General features: G+C 34.9%; 1 protein-coding gene across 4 annotated transcripts in view; it reads right to left on the bottom strand.

The window, feature by feature from the left end:
• Positions 1-16,089, bottom strand: part of EIPR1 (EARP complex and GARP complex interacting protein 1) — a 74,172-nt gene that overhangs the window by 13,341 nt on the left and 44,742 nt on the right. For all 4 annotated transcript variants that reach the window (XM_085574554.1, XM_085574555.1, XM_021551202.4 and 1 more), the window contains 2 exons: positions 12,669-12,768; positions 3,174-3,310 (listed from right to left, as the gene is read on the bottom strand). In XM_085574554.1, coding sequence (XP_085430680.1) covers positions 3,174-3,310; positions 12,669-12,768 — 237 coding nt within the window. The remainder of the gene's footprint in view (positions 1-3,173; positions 3,311-12,668; positions 12,769-16,089) is intronic.

Raw genomic sequence — 16,089 nt, 5'->3', positions numbered from 1 at the left:
TTTCTCAACTTGCTTTGATGCTTTGCACCTTCCATGTCTGTGTCCATTAAGATCATCTGGGGTTAAAAGGAAATAGTAGTTCCAGATTATTCCAGCACAGCTCTGTATTAAGTGTTATGTCTGCTACTAAACCACAACAGTTTCAGGTAAGAACTTCTTCACACCTAAGTAGTTATACTAGTTCCCTATTTGTTGACATCTACTCCAGTTGGAAAAGCTGAGATGCAAAGGCTGCAACAGATATCAATGACAGCTTTTTATTACTGCTCTGTATTGAATTTACCTTCTTGAGCTCTTGCATTTATCACCAATTTACCCGTGGCCCTTAAACTACTCAGCCAGACACAACCTCATCCATCTGGACCACTTTAGAAAACATCTGTGGTACTGCTAACAACCTAGCATATCTTTCAAAACATCATGTGCCATCAGTTTGTATCACTACCTTGTGTCTTAAAACTTGGGGATTGTCTGATTTTTTCCTGTTTCCATTACTGTATGATCAGTTTTGTCCAAGCCAAAGTTTTGTCAATATATCATCTAAAGTTCTGCTTAGACTTGACTGTCTACTGCAGTCTTCACTGGAACTTTTCAACACTCCATGAGCTTTTGGTTTTTCTTTAAATGAAAAATGTTTCTCTTTAGTAAACATATTGACCAAAACTTCCTATTTCTTGTGAAAATTACATATACTTATGGTCTTCTGTCATGATCACATAGTCTCTTGCTGTTAATACCTATCTACTAATACAAAGCAAAATAGCTCCAGAAGGAGAGGTTCCAAGTTATCAGGTCTGTACTAAGCCCTATCTTGACAGCTCTGGCTGTCACTGGTGAAATTACTAAGATATCTAGCATCAACACTCTTCTCAGTGTTTGAGAGGCTAAGGATATCATTCAGGCATGCCTTTCTACCAAGTATTCTAGGAGTGGAATTTAAGCTTCCACTTATTTTTTTAGAATACGTACATGGCAAAAATACTAAGTCTAAAGCATGCTTGCTGTGGTAAAACACATTCTTCCTCCTTCACTGCACCTTTCAACTTTCTTGCATTGCTTAGAGATGTGTATAAGGGCTCAAAAATACTACTGTCCATTGTATATTCAGGACATATATTCATATGCCCATTGTATATTCAGGACTAGTCACCATGAAAGACTTTATCCCAACTTAACTATTATTCTGACCATTTGATCCCTTTCCTCCCCAAATATGAACATTCTTTTCGTCATTTTCACCCTACCTAGAGCAATAATATGTACACTAAACTTCCAACTTACATCATAAGATTACTGCCAGACCACATGAACATTTTCTCCACCTATTGGCTCCACTTTCTCACATTATTTTTCTTATATGTTATTTAGAATTTAGCCTTGGAGTCTGGATTTTCCTGATAAATTTCTCTCTCTAAATCCAATCAGCCTAGTGTCTTCCTTCTCTGCTTCACAAGCTCTTCTCAGATTGTCAGGAAGAGTCCTAGACTAGACGAAGAAGCAGTCTTAATCATTTTTCCTCTCCCCTTCTTTGTTTGCTATACCCAAAAGAATGTTCTCCCCCTCTATCTTGCAGCTATCATAACCAGTCTCTGCAGGCGCAGCTATTCTAGCTGCTTCTAGTATTTCTCTTCACTTTGCTGGTAGAACAGTTTTCTGCCCTTGATTCCTCCCTCCCCCTTCTTTTTATGCTTCTGTACTGCCACAGCTTATATTGCCCTGACTTTAAACTCCTACTTCTAGCCTATTATGAAATATTTACATAATAGACATATTACAGCCTAAATGAAGTTGAAACTTACTACTGCACATACTTTTTGAGCAAACAGCTCTTTGGCATAGCCTAGTTATCAAACTGGTTTAAGAACAAACCAGTTTTAAGGACTTATTTACTTTGGGCTTTACTTAAAGTAAATACAATAGTGGGTTTGCTTCTGTTAACCAAGCTACCCCTTTCACTGAGAATCCAGATTACAATATCCACATAATCTAGCTTTCATAGAAGTTACTCAGAGAATTCTTTAATGCAAGATAGAGATGCTTCTTCTAATGAGACAGAGCATAAAGCAGCTTTACAATATTTAATATTCTCTCTTCGAAACACAGGCTTTGGTTAAAGATCTGCATGCTATATGGTAGAAATAGGATTACAAAAGGAAATTAATAAAACCCCTTCTCCTTTGTCCTCTTTTTCCACTCTTGTCTTTATAAGGTACCTTTATAAATCTAAGTATACACATTACATAAAATTAATTTTTATGTATCAGTTTACTAGGCAAAGAATGGGACAGTCAAACATAACTTTCAAACACTTCACAGGAAGAGACTTTTAATTATTGTATTTTTAACTTTCCTTCATTAAATAAATCTTTTTGGCACAACCACAAAGACTAGCAAACAAGGGATTTATTGCTACAACTCTGAGCTGGCAGCAACCACTGAACTAAATTTAAAGTCATCGCCCTTTAAAGCAACAGAAGTTATTACAAGACATCAGTCTTCTTGGGTTAGTGATAAATTACTATGTGCTAAGGGGATAAAGTGTACTTTTAAAAAAGCTTGAAGAGGCTTTAGTAGTCATGGCAACAGATGTGCACAACATCACTCCTTTTCTTATCAAAATCACAACTAAGCAGGGGGAAAAATGCCTTATAATGTATATTCAAAGCTTTTATTGGGTTATGATTTTGATAGATCCAGTGATTTCTTATAACTAGTATGCTACAATCATTAATATATTATAGAACACTTTGTTAAAATCAGAACTGAAGAGCGAACTTGACCTGTGAACTTCCTTCAAAGATTAAAGTAATCTTTAAATGCTATGAAGATAGTTCATGGCATAGTCAGGACTGTTAAAACATTTTCAGGTTGAATTACAAAACAGCTTCATTCAGGTATAAATTCCTATGTATTGAACAAATCCTTGTGAGACTAGTACATGGTTCAATAAAACTCAATATACAAGTTAGAATGGAAGCTGAGGGGGAATAGCAGAGAAAAGTCTTTGTTAAATTGCAACTATATCAGCTATGCAAGCCTTTCTATTCCATTTATAAACAATAAGTTTGCCACTTATCATTTCAAACAAAAAAAATTATGGTAGGAGCAATGCAAAAATCTACCTCCAAAGGAGATTGTCTTTTCTAGAGAACATGACTGCAAGCTCTCCTTACCTCATGCTCCGTGTATCCCAGCCTCGGACAGTGGTATCGTTGGCTGTGGCAATCTGGGTACAATTGTGGTGTGGACTCCATCTTCCTGAAGTAAATTTTAATTGTCCTTTCCCTTCTAAGGCTGTGGAACTAGAGAGCTAAAATAATGAAACAAAGCTGGCAATGTTTCTAAATGTAACACTAAAATGAAATTAGTTGCAATGAAGACAAAGCTACTCAATAGCCTATTGCTCCAAGTGCAACAGACTACCAAATCCAAAGATTGAAGAAAAAAAGCAGTAAAGAAACACAAATAAAAGCTAGAGCTGATTTCCCATCACTAATTTTTGAAAAGGCTTATGCAGTGCAATGTATGCCAAATTATTAGAAGTACTTTAATTTAGTTCTATAAATTAAAACTATTTTAGATCATTGTTGAAACAGTAGATCAACAATATGGGCACACTGCACAGATTTATAGCTGCCAAACACACATGTGCATTTAGCTTCATTAACAGTCCTACAAGATTTTTTTCCATGTCAAAATGCCGAATTTTATCTGCAGTAACAGAATTATGGTGTCAAAGATTCTTTTTGATAAATGTATAGAAGCTTTTTAAAATAAAGAAGTCAAGGCCCATGTGCCCATGTCACCACATACATGCCTGTTAAAATAACAGTAGATACTAGATTACAAATCTACAATCTGTGAGATAAAAAGGTTTCAGTTCCACAAACAGGCTTCTATATCCTGGAGCAGGCAGCTCTGCATCTCCACAGTTAATGAAAAGAAAGTCCAAAGTAATAAACTTTCTCTTTGAAGTTGCATAGTAAATTATCCCACAATTTCATGTGAACATGGGGGAAATCAAAGCTGCCAACACTGCAAATTACTTTTACTTCAAATCACTTACTGAAACCATTTAATACCTAAAGAGGGAGGGGAAAACCAAAATATTTGCATTTAATCAGGTATAAAATTTACACAAATTTCAAGCAGCTACACAAACAGCAGACTTATTTGGTCATCTTTCATATTTCAAAATGTTTTGTTATGAGGTATTTCACAAAAGCAGATTACCACACTGGATCCTGATGGATCTTAATGCAACATCAATACTCTATTTAATAGTAGATTTCTCAGCACAAATATGATGCTTTGATGATGAAAAAGACTAAAACACAAACTCTTTACATTAACTTTAAGTGATATCAACAGAAAAATACGCTATCAATACTAAATTGCCTAAATACATTTGTATATTGTATAAATGTTCATGTATGTATTTTGCTAAATTTTTATTACTACAACTCTAAAAAGATCGTTATTTCTTTAGCATTACAATTAACAATCTAGAAATTACAACTAGAATTTTTTTTTTTTAAAGAACGTGGCATTCCCAGCATGCAAGATCATATATTACTCATGTGTTACTGAATAATGTAACACTGTGGCCAAACCTACTCCTCTAACACTACTCCTCCTCCAGAACAAATACAGTCTGGAAACCTTTCTACAACTCGCAGGTTATTAATAGAAACATAAAACACCTCATAGGACACTGGACAATAAAATTCACTTTTTTTTTTTTTTGGACAGACACTAGATTACAGGCTCAACAAAACATTCATAGCTTGTGTAGGTCATTTAAAAAATTAAAGTTTCTTTCGTAAGAAGATTTGCCCATTCAAAGTTTAGATTGGGGGGAAGGAAGCGAATGTTAACACTAAGAGAACCAACAAAGGGAGTGTATTTTCTCAGGTATTTAAAAAATCTGCTCTTGAGATGGAAAGCATCATATATTCAAAATATGACTCAGGGGAGAGGGTCTTTGTCAGCAGTAGACATACTTTTTCCAGCATTCCAGACACACACACATACATATATATATATATATATATATACACACACACACACGCATATATATATGTGTCTTCTAATTTTAACTTTTATAATGTAAGCTACTATAAAAAGATCAAATTTTTCTTCTTTGCAGTTAAAAGTTTAGGGTTGAGGCCAGCACATACATACTGTGACATTTCTTAACAACATATGAAAAAAATCACCTATATTCTAGTTGGCCAATGCATCCTTGCCTTCATATGCAATTCATAAGTAAATTAAATGACATATTTCCTTATACAGATGTCCAGCTATATACAGAGCCAAGTTCTTAATTGACTCAGTCTTGTTTTTATGTCATCTGTGAACCTGAAAGCAACTGCAAGGATTTAAAGGACAATTTGGAGATAAAGAAATTTTCATACATAAAAAGGATTTCTAATGTAACAGAAGGAAGTCTATAGGATTCCTTCCTAGACATGCAAGAAATAAAGGAAACAAAACTGGTAGCTTAGAATCACAAATGCAGGTTCAAAAACTCCTTAGCTGTAATTTTAATTCATACAGAATATATGGACAGGTAAGTAAGTGCTCTTTTTATCTTGAAAACTTTTCTCCACTTGTTTAAATGCAGCAAAGCTAAAAAATAAAAGCTTCCTACAAAAGGGAAGGAAAACATGACATAGGTGTATTCTAAACATTATTCTTGCATGAAGATTAGGATCTGTGCTGCCCAGGGGATGAAGACATGCAGGTGTGAGGGCCTCACTGGATACTTTAGGTAAACAATTCATAGGTTTACTTTAGGTAAACAATTCAAAATATTCAATACAAACAATTTGTATTTTATAAATACAAAATGGCACATACATTAAGGAAAAGGAAAGGAGTAGAGTAAGATTGAATGTCTTCTTTTAGACAACAAAATTAGGAATTACTCTTGCAATGTACAAGATCACACTGATTTCAGAAAAGAAGTCTGGAGAAAATGAAATCTTGAACAGCGTAAAATGGTTACTGGAGTATGAATGAATTTTACACTATTCCTAAATGCTTAGCTGGAACAATGCCTAAATCTGGTGACACAAGAACAAAAATAGAAGGGCAGCATGATATTATACTATAGTTGCATAAAGCAACACTTGAAAATAAGAAAAAAAAACTTCTAAAAAAATTAAATAATGTAATATGATCAAAATAGAACTGCTTATGTTATCCTCAGTGAAGGAAGGGGTTTTACAAAAACAAAGTACCAAATTATGAAAAAAATCCGTCCTAGGATATCCTAGATCTAGGACTGATTTCTGTGTATTCAAATCAAAGTATCAATGACTCCAACTTATTTTTGTCAAAATATCAAAGACTGAAGTTGATTTTCCTGCTTCAGAATTTGATTACATAAGGTCTGACTTGGAAAGAGGAAAGGACAGGCACTATCCTTCAAAAAAAAAAAAAAAACCCAACACCCAATATATATGAAATGTTAAAGGGTACAGAAATTATCTAGGAATACCACAAGCAGCATGGAGAGTGAACCAACTGTTCATGCTCTCTTCCAAGAAAAGAGCTATGTGACCAAGAAGAGAACAGGAAAATACTTAGAAGAAAGATATATTAAGGGCTATACTAAGTAGACAAAGCCAAGCAGACTATTTTGAGATTGACATTAAAAGGCATGAGTGTTTTTCTGACTTGTTATTGACAAAAACAGAAAGGTTGATGAGGATTGTAAATTAAGTTCAATTCCTCCAACTGCAGGAAACCATACCACGTAGTCCTTTTATAACTGTTCTTGACTCCCAAATCATCTTAAAACTATCTGCCTTTTCAAATTGTCTAATCATATTGGCAGCTCATAGCTATTCTCAGAATAGCTAAGTAACAGAATTCACATATTTTTAAGTGCTGAGTTACAGTAGAAGAGAGTTTGCATTACAATAAGAAAATATTTTTATTCCTTAAACATATTTTCTGCTTTATACTATAAAAATTAAACTAAACGTCAAGTTCATCCTCTGAAATATATTGTGATTCTTATATGCTGATGATGCATTCCAAATTCTGCCAACAATAATTTCAATTATTTCATTCCTACTTCTATCATTAAGGAGACCATTAAATACAAATGACTCCAACCCTATGAGTTGGTTTCTATTCTCATTCTGATCCAGTAATTTCCCTTTTATTTTTCTTATGATAGATTAACTATAGGAGGGCAGTAAACTATGTTTATTCTAGTTGCAGTAATAAGGGGGCATTAAAAAATTCACTAAATTCCACAAGGTATTTCCTGCCTTGAGAAATAGCAGCTATCTTGCCAAAAAAGCATCTCACGCTTATTCCTAACATTATCTCCATTTGGATACATTACTTTTATCCAGATACCCTGTGAAATCTTCCCCAAAATATATTCTGCCTTGCCTGGAATGCCACTGCTTGATATTATCTGTTGTTCTGAACCAAGACCACATGAATGCTGCTAAATAATCCAGACAGGACAAGAAATCTAAAAGGAATATAATTATAACAGTTTGAATTAAAATGATCAAAACCACACCTCTATTTGCCCTCTGTGAAAACATATGAAAACCAGAAAAATATCTAGATTTTAATATCTCTATTTCATTTTGTTCCACTCATCTGCCATGCCAAACATATTGCATTTACCCGAGGAAGAGTTCTAGCAATTTGTTGACATGTGACCTCAAATCTGTACACAGAAATATTAACTGTCGTCTCCTCAGCAGATTCTATCCACACCTTGTGCATTGTCTGGGCTTCTCTTGGGTCCAGTTAATGATTATAAATGGCAAAGAATAGCTAATTTCATTGCAAAAGGTAATGATGCAGTGAGCATAAGATTAGTTTCACCCCAGAAGGTAATGTCCTCAAAACAATAATAAAGGGAGTGATCAAAAGGACAGGAGAAGCTTGTCTTAATGTAAATACAGGCAAATTGAACACTGTAAGGCAGAAACAACTTACCAAAAAACAGTGAAACAAAAATAAAAAACAAAACCCCAAACCAAAACAAAAACCCCAAACAAACCCACTGAACTATACAGTAAATTACAGTTAGCAAATGTTTCTTATCCCAGGCTGACTAGATAATTCAGAGAATGAACACACCAATAATTTTATTACCAAGAAGCTCTGAGTCTACTGGGAACTGTAAAATTCTTCAGGCTAATTTTAATGAAACAATGAGACTTGTAAATCACAGGCAGATACATAAAAGGAACCAAATAAGACTGAAGTTTTGGTAACTGTAGAGAAGCAGAAATTTTGGCCGATACAAAATTTTAAAGACACAGATATTTTCAGTTTTCCATCTATATTATACCTGAATTTTAGACAAACTTTCATAAATATGAAAGGTCCATAAAGACTACCATTTGGTTTACCTCTTGCTATTAACATGGCCTATAATGTGTACCTATGCAAAAAAAAGGGAAGCAATTGAAAATGTTGTGAAGACAGGAAGACCAGTGATGCACCAGTGTAATAAATACCTCCTTACCTCTATTACCTCATACAGATACATTGGACTTGATCTTACTTTTAGTTAACGATGATCATATTATTCAATCTGAACACCATTGTGTATTTTTTACAAAAGAGAAAACAATTCAAACACACTGACATTTCTATTATTTTAATCTCAGGCTCTTGATTTAATCAGTTATAACAACACATATACACATGTAGAAGGCACAGGGACCTGTGTCACAGTCCCTTGACTGGACACTCAGAGAAACACCAGAAGCAGAGGATCGAGAAGGAGGACCCCAGACTTTTGCTGCATAGACTGGGAGGGTATCACACCCCAGAATTTTCTTTATTCAGAGTCCCTCATGAGAAGCACCAGCCCAGATTGTTGTGTTGCTGTTGCACCATAATTAAATTACTTAAGGGATGGAGAGGACTGAGACACTGCTATGGGAAACCTGGTATGTGTGAGGGTGGGGCATGCAGGGAGGCAGCAGGGGACCTTGTCAGCCACTGGAGCTGCCCAAAGTCTCTGCCCATGAGAGTGTGATTGCCAGAGCAATGTCTGGATGTCAGACAGGGACATTTCCTCAATACCAGCTATGTCCTGCTTAGCCATTGCCTGCTTCAAACAAAGCATGTTAGGTGATATGACATCAGGTGGCTAAGAGATTCCAAATATGGACAACCTTTCATCTTAATGAACAAAAAAGACAACTTTTCTTGTCATTTACATAACCTCTGTGTATCTGCATATAAAGGAAATATTGTGGGTTTTTTGGTTGTTTTGTTTGTTTATTTTAATTTGCCTTAGCATGCCTCTTTTTTATTTGGCAAGACCTGATTCCTTTGCTTTAGGCTGTTCTTCTATATCTGTTTTCCAGGCAAAAAAAAAAAAAAAGCTCTTTTTATTACTATCTCAAGAAAGCCTCTCTTTACATTCTGATCAAAAACCATTAAAATACAAATCATGTGCTTTTTAGAATTATGATCTATTATGCATACAGCAATCCCCTATAAACAGGATATTCACAGAATATCAAAAGCTGTTTCACCAACAACTCATTAGCCTGCAAACATTCCTTGTCCATGGTGATAACCAAATGGAAAATATATTTACTACTTACCTCTACTAATGTTATCTGTTTTATAACCAACCTGTTCTCAGATTTCTCTCACATCCTAAATACTACAGCAGCAAAAGCTGGGGTAGAGTGTTGATTTATGGAGGAGGGTTTGACACTTTTTTTTTTTAAAGAGAAAGCCAACTGTGTAACAAAATATTGCTAGTCTTTCTTTATTGCTCTTTGTAACTGTCAGCCCTTCATATTTTTTGCAAATATAAAATTGCTACAAAATAAAAGTTATTATTTTTCAGCCATATATATTGGAAGTAAACGGGGAGTTAATCTTCGAAGATTTCAGAAATGCGCCACAGTCACTTCTAGTCCTGAAAAAGCCTATGATACTGGACTTCAGTATTGTCTTAATTTTCATTACTAGCAAGTCTAGCACAGGCCTCTTAAAGAGATGCTTATGCTTTTGTCTGTCTTGTTCAGCTGGATTCCAGGTAGCTCAGGAATCTACAGACATGTTTAAGACAAATCTGTTGCATACAAAAATTCAACATTCAAAAATTGCAAGAATTCCAGTCATGTCAGAAGTGATTCACTGGGCTCAAGATTTTGATGCATGGAGATATGTTTTTTGATAGTCCAGTTTCAGTGAACTTTCTCTATCAAAATTCACTTAAAAAGCAGTGTATGTCTTGGTATTGAAGTAATTATCATCTAAGAACAACTCAAAATTGCTGGAGCAGAAGACTGATTATGCTAAACAGTTATTCTCAGATAAAAATTTTAATCACAAATAATTCTTGTTTACAGTGCAATCACATGAGATACTAGGTTATTTTAGATAGAAATATAGAGGATCGATCAGTCAAATTCAATATCAAGCCTCCTGAGAGCCTGATCACAAAATCTGAATAACATTCTTAACTTCTGCAAACAAAGGTTTTTAACAAAGATTTTTAAACGCTCCTATCTGAAGATGTCAATCAAGGGTTGCTATATCTGCTTCATTGGGTAAAGCAGTTTCTTTGGTATAGAATTTCACATTTGCTTTTATTATTTTCCTTTAATAAAAAATATAAACATATAACAAATGTCACAAGTCAAATTCCCTTAATTCCTTTATCACTTACTTTGCCTTCTAGAGTCCTTTTGTGCCATCAACATCTGATGTAGTCCAACAATATTTTAGAAGTACCAATTAAAAAAATATTCTACGTAAGTAATGCTACTTGAAATAGTGACAGGATCTGCAAGCTGAATGTTGCTTTGTGGATAAAACTACTGATTCCCCAAATCATGCTGAAATTACAAAATTCAGTACCATCTATTCTTTTCCAAAATTACACAGATCATAATTCTAGCAATGGAAGGAAAAGAAAATGGAAATCATATCTGCACAAATATTTGTGTGACAGAGTGGGAGTTTAGTTTTGAGAAAAGAAATAGTATAAGGAAGACACAACATACAAAATTCCAGTAAATAATTCCCAAGCAATATAAAATGTGGAATAAAAACCCCATAAAAATTGGCAATCATGACAAGATTTCTACAGAGAAACTGATAATACACCAGACAGCATCCCAGTGGAAATCATAGAATGGTTTGGGTTTAAAGGGGCCTTAAAGATCATTTAATACCAATCCCCTGCCACGGGAGAGAGGTTAGGATTAAGAAAAACTCAGAGAGTTATGAGAAAATGGTCAAACAGTGAAGATACTAATTAACATTCAAAAATATTTCAGCAAGTGAGGACAGAGATGCACAAGGAATGAAAGTAGGAGAAAGGGAAAATGCTAAGTTGCCTAGCAATCTCAGTACTTCAAGGAAACACGAGGACTCATAGCATGGAAGCAGTACCAACCCCAAAGTAGTTTTTCAATATTGCAGAAAGGTTTGTGTATTATGCAGATATTAGGAAAGAAATACTGACTAATGCAGGTGCAATGCAAATCCAGGGGATACAATGCCACAGACAAGCTCCTGGAGGTAAGCTGTCAGAAACTCTCAACATCAATTTGATAAAAACAAACACTAATTTGAAGCTTTGGAAGGAAACATAACACCTTTTGAAGTTGCAGATGAAAAAAAGAGCTGAAGTTTCTCATCTAGAGAAGGAACCCCAAGGGCTTATTTATAAGCATAGAGTATTAAAATAAAATTATTATATTATATTATATTATATTATATTATATTATATTATATTATATTATATTATATTATATTATATTATATTATATTATATTATATTATATTATATTATATTATCATCTATTTGTATGCAGTTAGGTGGTATAAACAGGGAAGAGTTTATGGACACAGTGTCTTGACTAAATTGAAAAAACTTATTCTGCAGCATCCAGGAAAAAATTAACCCTGACCTGAAGAGTTAAAAATGACAACAGATCAAGTGAATAGTAATGTCCCTGACATAAGGAGTATACACTTAGAAGCTCAGACACTGATCTAAATGACTATACAGAATGATTCAAAGTTTTCCATATACATTTTATGATATAGCATAATCAGACAGAAATCTATGCCAATGACACTTTTTTATCTATGTTCCTAAGACATTTTTAACAATAAGTGAAATAAACTGAATTAACTGTATATTACTAAATTAAACTAACATTGAAAATTCAAAGCATTACATAGCAAATAGAGAAACTTATATTATGCTTACACAATCAAGAGTTGTAAATTTAATAAAGGGCTGCATGGCATTAACCAACAGGAGTTACTACACCACTATCTGAATTCAGTAACCTTTGGCTTTACTGATTATTGGTTTTTCCACTCGTAGACATTCACCAAATCAGCACTACTTTATTCTAGATTACTCACTATAAAAGCAGTAGGACAGTAAGGGGAACTCTAGAACAAAGAAAACATTTACCCACTAGCAACAGATACTAAAATATTACTCTTAAACACTCTTATTTAAGACGGTGGTAGAATATTCATTTCTTCCACCTACATTAGGCAACAAGATACTTCTGAAGGAATAGTCAAAAGATTAGCAAAAGATAGGAAATTCTAGGCTAAGGAATGTTGATGTTTGGAGTATATTCAAGTATAGCATCTTTTGTTAAAAGAAAATTTCTTACCACAGCTTTGGCTGAACTTTCCTGCAAATCCCACAATAATATGTTGTTATCAGCCAGTGAAATAATCTTTTTACCATCTCCCATCGGCTCCCACATAACACTGTAAAACAGAAAGAGATAAACAAAATAAATAACAAAATAACCCAACATTAAAATCCATTAATTGAAGCAGAAGGCCATTTTAATTCTGTGGATCTAATCCATATCAAAATATGTTAAACCATATTCCTTCTGGTTTCTTTTAGATGAAATCCATCACATATTTTAAGTCAAAAATCTGCCATTAACTAGCAATTTGTAGCAGTCATTCTGCATACACGGAAATACAACCAGAGTTCTTGATGTACACTAATTTTAGAAGGCTTTAGTCTGAAACCTCAGGGTTGTTCATATAGAGTGTTACACATCCTTTCTGAAGGTGCACCAAAAATCATAAGCCTTAGTTTTGATTCAACTCTGCAACTGTCATCATGACTTAATCAGCATATACTTTTAACCTGTGATTCACTTCATGCTATGCAGGAAGGAATGCAAGAAATCAGTCCTCCTCTCTTATTCTATCTATGAAAAGCAGCATATTTCAGCCAGTCAGTATGGGTAGTTCACACCCTAACTACATTCACTCTAGCCCTAATAAACTTGCAGAAGGTAACAGTAGGATTGAAAGAATACTCTCATTTTACGAGAATCAGCTTCTATTTTTCTAATTTTGTAACACTTTTGTAACCAAGTTTTGCAACCTCCCAATAATCTGAAGAGTAACAATATACCTGAAGGTAGAGATCACAATTTTAGTATCAATAGGTTAATGGAGAAACTTTTTTCATTTTAAGACTGAACCTTCAGCTATCTAAAAGCATTTGAGATGCTGTTTTCATCTTCAGAGCCTTGTTGAAGTCCCACTGCTTCAAGTTTATCAGAAGTGCATGACTAGACACAAGTTTTCTAGTCATGAACTTCTCACAAGTTTCTTACTTCTCGTGGACTAATCACAAGTTTGTTTTGCTTTTTGTGTGAACCAATTCAGTAACTGGATGGTTGGAGACTGAATTTTTCTAATTTATGGTTTAAACATCTTCAGTAAAGACTTTTGCCTATTACAGCAAAACTGTATAAAAGCTGCAGAGAAAACCACTCAAACCCTGAATGGGGCCTTGGGCTTCACGTTGATGGAGATAAGATAAAGTGACTCAGGCCTGGGCTGGGGAAGAACTCATTTCCAGAAGGATCAAGCTTAGCACCTTCAGGGACAAGACCACAGCCCAGGGCTGCCAGCTGCCAGGCTCACACAGACCTTCACACCAAAGGGTGGGGGAGAGAGGCTCTGGGTGTATGGTGAGCAAAACTTTGGTGAGAGGCATTGAATGCCCATCCTCTGCTGTGCAGAGCTCAGCTGTGGGGTCCCTTCACCCTGGGAAAGGTGAAGGGGGTGTCATGGTCCCCCAAAAGGCTCTCCATACCCTGCAGCAGAGCACTGCAACATGATGCAACAGACCCACAGTGTTGCAAGGGACAACATCAAACCTGCCCTCCCAAGGGGAGACACATGGGCGTTCCACCTCAATAATATAAACATTTTTTAATCCATTGCATGTCATTGCTTTGTGGTGGTAGTGGGTAGTGGAGGACCCCCGCCACCAAGAAGCCAGATGGAGGGGAGCCATGCAATGTCACTGGGACCCTCAGAAGGCTGATCTTTCTACCTCACCCCCATTACTCTCTGCCTCCCACCCCCTGCACATCTCTTTTTCTATTTCTTTCTTTTCTTTCTTTTATCTTTCTTTCTATTTAACTTGTTTTATCTTTGCCTCTTTTACTATTAAATAAAATACATCAAGTGTTTTGGCACCAACATCTAACCTGGTTTAATCAAGTTTTGAGGTATATTTCAAACCTTTCTGGGTTTGATCAATTTTATCCATAGAGATTTAGTTTTTCTTGCTCTTGTGTGTTAATTTGGATTGTAACAGAGGAAATAGATGAAAGAAGGTTGCACAAATAGATGCAGCCTTGGGTAACTAAGCCCAACATTAGGCAGCCACTAGCAACCTTCCTAACCTTGCTCTACACACTATGCATGCTTCTATTTTATCCCAGATTTTGCTTTACTCCTATATTTCTAAAACACTGGGTATAATCTGGCTGACACTGGATATGATCTGGCTGATCAGATGAAGTTACATCACTCGAAGTTCCCCAAGTGATGGAACTTCATCTGATCTTCATCTTATGCTATAAAACATAAGGAAAAGAAAATAGGAAGTTGCAGGTAAGAGAAAGAAGTGACAAAGTATCTTTTTTCACGCCATTAATACAACAAAACTCAGTTATTCTCAGCTGATACCTTCCTCTCCAATTACTCTTGCTCCTTGTGTAAACAGTCTCATCAGTTTTTATTTTGCACTTTTAGTAAAACAAGCATCAGATACACAAGGCAGATGACTACACCTGTTTGCTGTTTTGCAAAGAAAAGTCTGGAACTATAACTGAAAGGGTGCATTGGCTGACTCCTTACCCACTGAACTTTTCTGTAAGGCAATGCCACAGAATAAAGAAAGGACTAACTTCTGCACCTATATTCTGCTGGAAGCATGACCAGCATCCCTTATTGTGTTGTCAATCCATGAAAATTACCTACCTATAAAAGCCTATTTGTAGTGAGTTTTCTTGTATTAGGACAAAATCACTACATTTAGTACATTAAGCTACAATCACATTTTTAAATTTGTTTTACCAAGAACATGGTACTAGAACAATTCTATGATTTATTTTAAATTTGGCTGTTTTGTCTGTAGTATTGCCAATCTTATTCAACAATACACACTTTTGAAAAGTATGGTACAACTTGGAAAAAACTTAGAAGCAATTAAAAACGAGTGTTAATAATAAAAATGACATGCAGTTTCAATTACATGCTCAACTACATTTTGCCTGTAACAGTATTAAGAAACCAACTGGCACTGCCATGTGTATTTCAGAATTTCATGTAGTTGTACTGCACAGATACATCAATTCAATCCTTCAAATAGATGAAAATATCTTATGAAAACATATAACAGGATAAAGAAAATTAACACACTATAACCTGCATGTGATCACAACTAACCTTCCACAACCTGGTTTTCCAATGTGAAATTGAAAGCTATCAGGATGGCTGAACAGATAACTAATAAATCTTCAAATTGATTCTGACCATATTTAAGTCCATTATTTACTTACATATTGCTGAAAATATAAATGGTATTTGGTTGTATATCTACATATTGATCTATGTAGATATATTTTTAATTACAATGAAATCTGGTTTGACCACTTAACCACCCTTTAAGAGTCCTTTTAGCCAGAGATCAGTATTTTTTATGCCTGTTGATATATCTGCACCTTTCCTACATGAATCACTCAATTTTTAGTTGCAAAAGCT

The sequence above is a fragment of the Lonchura striata genome, chromosome 3 (genome assembly GCF_050655825.1).
Source record: "Lonchura striata isolate lonStrDom1 chromosome 3, ASM5065582v1, whole genome shotgun sequence".
NCBI classification, from domain to species: domain Eukaryota; kingdom Metazoa; phylum Chordata; class Aves; order Passeriformes; family Estrildidae; genus Lonchura; species Lonchura striata.
The sequence above is the reverse complement of the archived record's forward strand: the minus strand, read 5'-3'. Positions and strand labels throughout refer to the sequence as shown.